This window comes from Pinus tabuliformis, chromosome 4_2 (assembly GCF_031772625.1).
Source record: "Pinus tabuliformis cultivar Carrire ecotype Pingquan chromosome 4_2, CPIR1, whole genome shotgun sequence".
Lineage (NCBI taxonomy): Eukaryota > Viridiplantae > Streptophyta > Pinopsida > Pinales > Pinaceae > Pinus > Pinus tabuliformis.
In genome coordinates this window covers 77,395,326-77,403,351 of record NC_142304.1, presented here as the reverse complement: position 1 = coordinate 77,403,351, position 8,026 = coordinate 77,395,326, and the positions used below count along the sequence as shown (strand labels likewise).

Here is an 8,026-nt window from a genome sequence, read left to right as displayed (position 1 = left end):
AACATATTATATCTTCTTTCAAAGAAAATAAATGATATTTTTTTGATAAATCAGTCTACTAATAATTTATTAAGATTTTTTATGAAATTTATATGACATTATATTGTTGGTAAATAAAAAAGAAATATTTATTTATATAAACCATTTTATTATATTCATTTGTATTAGTTTGTCTTTGGCCGAAATTTTTGGTTGTTTATCCATAGTTTAACATTAAGAATTCAATTTTTGTTATTTTTTATTATTATTTAAATTTATTTATTTGTAAGGTGCTTTATTGACGTTTATTATGAGTTGTTTAGTAACTTCCATTTGTTTTTTGACATTTATTATGGGTTGTTTAGTAACTTCCATTTTCATGAGTTACTAATTTTTTGTTTTTATTTATTTATTTAACTTTTTTATTTTGATTTTTTCCCTTCTCTATTATTTCCATTTTCATAAATTATAATTTTTTTCTCCATATTTTCAATTTAAAATAACTTATTATTATATGGAAAAATATATTTTAATAAATTTAATTATAAAAATTATATATATTAATAAAAATAACATATAAATATCTATAAAACAAATAAATATAAATATATATATATATCTATAAAACAAATAAATATAAATATATATATATATATATATATATAAATAAAAGTGTATATATATTAATATAAATAATATTAATTATCTTTCTTAATTTTTAGTGATAACATTTAACAATATAATAATTTATTATATTTTTATTTATTAAGTATGTAACCAAATTTTCTTAATTTTTAGTGATAAAAACCAAATTTTCGGAAAACTTTATTTTTTTAATGTAATTAAATTATACTAATTATTAAATAAAAAAATATAAATATATTTCAAAAGAAAAAGGGAAAGTGAAAATGAAGTTGAATATTTCCTTGAAAATACATTGTAATTTATGAAAAATTTCATCGAAAATATATCTTTCTGGTTTGGCATCGATAACCGCGTATATGCTTTTCATTCCATCGAAAAAGAATGGGGCGAACATTTTTCAAAACGCAATAACAATAACGATAATCCCCCGACTGAAAATCAGATAACCGGTCGTGATGAGTGGTTATCGAGCAATTCCGAAGTCTGTCTCATAACATTGACCATCATTATGGCCATGCCACTGCTGATCAAGGCTTCACTCTTATGGAGGAGCCCTGGGTCCAATGTAGTTCTAGTTTCTCCAACAAAACAGTCTGGACATCAGGTTTTGTTTCACTGCAGTCTCCGAAGTAGTACTTTCACCGCTACAACTGATCCCTCATTCTGCCCCCAGGTACGGACTAAAATCATCTCTCTCTACTTTGAAGTTTACTTTCCATTGTAATGGGTACTAGTGCAAAGCTTCTCCATACCTTCAACTCTCCTGGATTTCACCGACAGCGAACAAGTAAGTTATTTCTTTATTTTGTTGGAAGTGTTTCAAGAAACATGGCCTAGAAGTGCACTGCAAAGAGCGGACCTCCTTTGACTTAGAACCAGGTATTAAAGGTAACCATGCCTCCAAAATGAGCTGGAAATTTTACCAGCGTCATCCCTTTGAAATTCCTCCCATACAGATCTTTCAAATTCCGGCCATATAGACGGAGTAGATCACAGTGAGAATGGAACCATGGTGGACAGTTTATTACACCGTCAATATCACTAGTGAACCAGTGCCCCCATTGGCATGATTTACATTTTTCTCCCACCCAACAGGTCACTTTCTGTAAACTAATTTAACTATTTGCACTTTCTGAACACCCCCTTGGATGTATTTTAAGATTTGGAAAATGTTGATTCAAACTGAGTCTCAATAGACTTGATTAATCGAAGGCAGCATGAAGGTGGAGAGTAATGGTTCAATCAATAGGAGAACTAATCACCATAACCTATTTTCAAGTCAAAGGTGACCCTCATTCAGGTACTAATTCACTGAAGTTAAGATGCATGACACCTTAATAGAGATACTGTTAGATTTCCAAATTCCAAATTCAGGTAGTTCTGAATTTTAATTCTTATGTACCCAAAGTAGCATAGTATAGAATTTTGTTCTGTTATAGACACAAATCCAGACAATATTGGGTTTGAGCTATATGACGAAGAAGCACCGCCTAAGAAACCAAGTCAAGAGTTGGTTTTGGTTTCAAATTGGGCATATCCGGGCTAGAACGTTGAACCCGTGCCCATCCGTATTAGGGCTTCGTGTTCTGGGGTGATGGTTTTGACATTTGGGGATATGTTATGGGAGCTACTTTATTGGCTGCCAGATTGCTGAGGGATTTCTGCAGAAGAAGAATTAGAACCAGTGGAATTGGTTTATCAAAAATTGTGAGTGCAGCATGCATTGTTGAAGGCTGCCGGCCTAAGCTTACAGCCAATGATTTTCTTTGCAGGGGCACTTCCACATTTCTTGAAGACGTTACAATATGTATGAACTTCAGTTGGGAAACTCTATATATAATATATGCCAAGCTTTACAGTAGCTGGATTAATATTTCAGTGCTTTGTCATTAATTTTTTGTTTATAGTGCAGGTTGAAAAAGCTATGGAGGCTCTATATCCACAATTTCAAGAGGTAGATAAGCTGGTAGCTCGCAATACAAGCCGGGTACTAAAGGCTTACAGAAATGCCCAAGTTGGAACTCATGTAGGTATTTTTGTTTGCTTTATGTCAACAGAATAGGTCTATTGACTCAATTTTTTGTTGTTAATATGAAAAGAAAATAGTCATTAAGGTTTTGATAGAACGCAGTGTGTAAATATCTGTCTATTTGGCAGCATTTCGGTGGTTCTACTGGCTATGGGCACAATGAAGCAGGTGGCCGTGAAGCACTTGACAAAGCTTTTGCAGAGATAGTGGGTGCAGAGTCTGCATTAGTTCGTTCACAGGTATGCATAAAATTGAAGCATCCGAGGAAACTTCTGATCTAATAAAATAAAAATAATTTGGCATTTTTCTTCTGCAGTTCTTCTCTGGGACCCATGCAATAGCTTGTGCTCTATATGGTGTCCTAAGACCAGGGGATGAAGTAAGTTGCAGACACTATCTTGATGAGATTATTATTACGTAACTGTCTTAACAAATATTTTTGACTCATTCAATGATGATAGAAAGCATATCCTAAGCTAGAAACCGATGGAAACTTCTTACTGAATTGTCTTCAAATCTATAAGATCATGTTCTGAACTTCTGACATTATTATCTTTTAAAAATGTTTTACTACTTGCCACCATCATCTATTTTATCTAACTTGATTTTCAGCTTTTGGCTGTAGCAGGTGCTCCGTATGACACACTAGAAGAAGTCATTGGAATACGAAATACTCCTGGACATGGATCTTTGAAGGAGTTTGGAGTTTCATATAGGGAACTGCCGGTAATTAAGTTTTGGGGCATATTCTGTTAGTCCTATCATCAGAAAGGACAGGAAACGGTCATCTTTTCGAAATTGCAGAATTGGGTTTTGGCTTCTGTGTTTTCTTTTTGATTTGCAAATCTTTTATACATTTCAGCTCGCAGAGGATGGTGGGATAGATTTGGAAGCACTTGTGACAGCAGTGAAGTCACAAACAAAATGTGCTCTGATACAGCGCTCTTGTGGTTATGCATGGCGGCGAAGCCTAGGCATATCTGATATCAAGAGGGCAATAGAAATTATCAAGGTTTGTCTCTAAGCACTGGATTAACAACTTCGATATTTTTTTACAGGTGTAGCTAATCATTATAGGGAAATACATGTGCTTTCTTTATAACTCTGTTCAGGCTTGCTGATTTTGACAAGGTACTTCTGGCAGTGTCAGAGTCAGGAATGTGTGATCTTGGTCGACAACTGCTATGGTGAATTTGTTGAGAGCACTGAACCAACTGCTGTGGTGGGTAATTTATGTTTTTGCTTTCCTCACCATTTGACTGTAAGGAAGCATGTGGACACTATTGAGCTGCATATCTACCAATACAGGATGCATAAATTAGATTTTTTCAGTTTTTGTGTCGCTTTAATCATTTACATCAGTCTGTAGAGGTAAGCTGACTGTTTAAACATGTTCATTTGGTCTACACCAGGGTGCAGATCTCATTGCAGGAAGTCTGATCAAGAATCCAGGAGGTACTATTGCACCTTGTGGTGGCTATGTGGCTGGGAAGGAACAATGGGTCAATGCAGCAGCAACTCGTCTTTCAGCCCCAGGCATAGGTGTGGACTCTGGAGCAACCCCGGGTGATGTAATGCGTATGCTCTTTCAGGGCTTATATATATCTCCTCAAATGGTTGGGGAATCAATCAAGGTAGATGTAAGAAACTAACATCTGAAGTTGATGAATATTCAAGCATTCTTAAATTCCACTATTAATGGGGCAGATAATATACTTGCTTTTCTTTGTGGGACCAGGGGAGTCTTCTTGTTGCTGATGTTATGGCAGCACAAGGTTATGCAGTGCAGCCTCTCCCTCGAGTGCCTCGTCATGATATTATACAGGTAATTCTCAGTTTACTGCTTCATGCATTTAGGAGTTTTGTAACAAAACTTTGTTGCCATTCATCTTGACTTTAAGGTATGATCCAGGCAGTTCAGTTGGGAAGCCGTGAATGCCTCTTGGCATTCTGTGGGGCTGTCCAAAGATGTTCTCCTGTGGGATCCTACATCAGGCCTGTAGCTGGTTCAACCCCTGGATATGCATCAGAGGTGCACTCATTTATAACAGAAATTAGTTTTTGAGGAATTTGAGGGTGTGAAAGCTGCAATACCTCAGTATTTTAGCTCTAGTGCTTTTTCTCAGGTAGTCTTTGCAGATGGCACATTCATAGATGGAAGTACAAGCGAGCTCTCATGTGATGGACCTTTGAGGGATCCGTTTTCAGTCTTTTGCCAGGTTTGAATTATATCTTCTCTTCCTTCAGACACAATGTCTTAATACTTCCTTAAATTTTCTACTAGTTTCATTTCTATATGAAGAAAACTCTCTCCAGTCATCTGGAGCTTCTTTGACAATCTCTGCAGGGATGTTCTCACTGGACACAATGGGCATTGGTTCTAGAAGAGGTTTTGAAATCAATTTAAATGTAGAGAGCTATGGGATTTCTAGGTGCATTCAACTTGGACATAAACAAGAAAATGCATGCCTAACAAAAACCACCAAAGTTTGACATGAGGGTTGGAGCTACTGCTGGCAAATAACTGTAACGACTAGAGATAGGATTGACCTAGTCAAGAATCCAAACCCCTTTTATGAAATTTTATCTTGGCAAAAAGTCTAAACATTCGTTTTAGGAAGTCCAAAAAAGGATATTTCCAAATACTTGTGTTCACCTAAATCTTTAATGTTCTCTATTGTGATTTCCAACAAAGGATCAATTAAATATTCTGGTAAGTTCCAGCTTCCTTGGTTTCTTTTTTGGCATTTCATTTTCATTTGATTTCACTTTACAGGCATCAACTTACTCGTGAATATATGTTTAATATAAAATGGAAATTGATCTTGTGTGAGAATTGGAAAATTCTAAACATTGCCGTAGAAAGGGCTAGAACTAAAAATTCTTCTTTTACCTGTAACAATCTCCTTGTCAAAATATAACGGTGGGCACATGATAAGGGGAAAACAACCTATAATTTTGGTGATAAGTCTGGTTACACTGCCGGAATCATTCAGAATTAACAGTCACATGGCATTAGGTGTGAAGTATCTTGTGATTATAACCGTGGTTTTGCTTCCTTTATTTTGCGTAACATGATTATTACCTTGGCTTCTAGACAGTCACACTCATCAACCTCCGGGAAAGCTGGTTTTAAACAGCTATTTCTTTGGATAAAAATATCAAAGAATGTAGCATTAACTGCGTGTGATTATTTAATGCCATAGCCAAGGGCTTTTGCTGTCCTTCGTTAATTTTCAGACCATGGTAAGCAGATTCTGCCCTTATAACGATTGACCTAAATAACAGGTAGCTGAAAACTTAAAAGCTTTGATTGAAATAGAAATCTTATTATGCTAATCTAGAAACATACATGCTGAAAATTTGGACAGCAAATACCAGATTTGATCTCTTGACTACATCTATTTTCTACTGAATGTACCGCAATAACTCAAAACTAAAACTTTCTAACCAACACAGTGGTGCACAGTGCATCTCCTGTGATATTCCCACTTAGCAGTATTGCTAAGGGGAAATATCAATTTTGTCATTTTTATCATATTTTGGACTAATACTTAGGAAAAGTGGGTTGCAGGACCCCACTTGGAGTTTTGAGCTAAGGTAAGGGCCCAACATAGGAGAAAAGGAGAAAATTGGATGGTTAGTGGACAGTGGGGTCCACCCCCAAAAGGGAATACACTCTCCTCTTGGCAATACGCACTACCCCACTTGGAGTTTTGAGCTAAGGTAAGGGCCCAACATAGGAGAAAAGGAGAAAATTGGATGGTTAGTGGACAGTGGGGGCCACCCCCAAAAGGGAATACACTCTCTTCTTGGCAATACACACTCTTGGAGGGAAAAGTGAGGAAATCGATGGATGGGTCCCACATGGGGGAAATTGGAGGCTCAATGACAAAATAGAAGGCACTCACTTTTGGGGATCTTTGATCATTTGAACATTCACCCTTGACTAGCACGCTTGAGATGAGAGCCAAGTCTGCATGTGTTGTTGAACACATGAGATTTTCAGGCGAGAATCTCACCCTACGTTTGGTGGACTTAGAGTGCTAGCCCTAGGAGGTGTTTTGCATTCTTTCAGATCTGTTTGGGGAGTTTATCCAGTGAATTCATGGAGTTGGGGAACAACTGGGACGCAGAAGAGGAATACGCTGCTCTTGGGAGTCTGTTATAGAGCAGGGATTTTGTTGGGCATCCAGGGACAACTTAGGGCCTTCATTTGCTGGGGATTTGGAGTACTTTTGGGGCCCCAATTCGTGGGAGCTTGCAGAGACCAAGCCATTCGTACCAAGGACTGCGTGGGCATGCGCAGTGGTACTTCGTGCCACACGTGGGAGTTGGGGAAGAGAAGGATTGAGGGCTGTAGCTTGTGGGATCATTTCGGAGGGACATTTGCTTAGTATTGCAACCATTTTGGGGACCTTCAGCAGTGACATTCACAGGTGGGTCGAAATACCCAACAAATAGTGGAGTGAGGGGAAATTGGGCCGAAATTTCGGGGTTAGCATTTGGCCAAACCATTTCTGGGGTCTGGTGGGTTATTGGAGGAGAGACTTGGGTTAATTTCCCGGAATTTTCTGTGCACCGTAAGGGGGTCAGTTTTCTAGGGGATTAGCGCAGAGCCATAGAGAGGACAGCTACGTAGTAGTGGGGCACTTGCTTTCATCACTTGGGCTTTGCTAGCTTGCCTTGGGCAAGCCCAGGTGCACACTTTCCAAACATCTATTGTAACCCCATACTTTTATAATAAAATGGCTCAGAGCAACACAATTTTTGGCTTATTTCATGGTGTCTGATTTGTGTGTGATTTTTGTGGGTATTTTTGCTATGCATGCTTTGTTTATCATTGTAAAATTTCCTTAGGGATATTACAGTGGTATTAGAGCTCATAGTCTTGGCATAGCCTGTGGGAGCAACATAGCCTATGACACCAAAGGATAAGCAGGACGCCACTTACAGGGGGCACAAGTATAGAAGCAGGGAAAGGCAGCTAAAATTCACTCTTGATCCAGTGACCGTTGAACTGGAGGTTGAGAGGCCAAACATGGGGGATAATGGGGGAGACAAGATGAGTAAAGAAGAGGAGTTTGCCCAACATCTTTTGAATGCCATCAACTATTTGTCTAAGGGCATTGATGAGTCACGACAACAGAATTGTAGCAATAATAAGCCAAAAGGGATTCAGGGAGAAATCCATTTGGGTGAAGGCTCAGGCACTTCACACCATCAGGCAACAAATCCACCCAACACACCACTTATTTCCAACACATCGCCCAGGTTTACCATCCCCACATTTCTAGCATCTGGTGCTGGAGGGCTGCAAGGGCAGGAGGAGATGTCCATGGGGGACTATTTTGTTGAGTATCAATCCTATGG

The 8,026-nt window shown here is 38.0% G+C and overlaps 1 protein-coding gene across 1 annotated transcript; it reads left to right on the top strand.

Moving 5' to 3' along the window:
* The first annotated feature begins 952 nt into the window (after positions 1-952).
* LOC149168298 (uncharacterized) lies at positions 953-5,389 on the top strand. Its single transcript, XM_089428223.1, has 12 exons — positions 953-1,297; positions 2,537-2,650; positions 2,782-2,892; positions 2,970-3,032; positions 3,266-3,379; positions 3,516-3,665; positions 3,798-3,875; positions 4,066-4,287; positions 4,392-4,478; positions 4,566-4,685; positions 4,780-4,872; positions 5,001-5,389. Exons 1-12 carry the CDS (start codon positions 1,133-1,135, stop codon positions 5,058-5,060), a joined length of 1,377 nt encoding a protein of 458 aa, XP_089284349.1. The 5' UTR covers positions 953-1,132; the 3' UTR covers positions 5,061-5,389.
* Positions 5,390-8,026: the final 2,637 nt, after the last annotated feature.

Bases quoted from the DNA above. Each gene is read 5' to 3' on its own strand.
- LOC149168298 (XM_089428223.1), top strand. From the start codon at position 1,133: ATGGCCATGCCACTGCTGATCAAGGCTTCACTCTTATGGAGGAGCCCT. The intron at 3,380-3,515 runs GTAATTAAGTTT...TATACATTTCAG, and splicing joins TTTCATATAGGGAACTGCCG to CTCGCAGAGGATGGTGGGAT. The intron at 4,873-5,000 runs GTTTGAATTATA...CAATCTCTGCAG, and splicing joins CGTTTTCAGTCTTTTGCCAG to GGATGTTCTCACTGGACACA.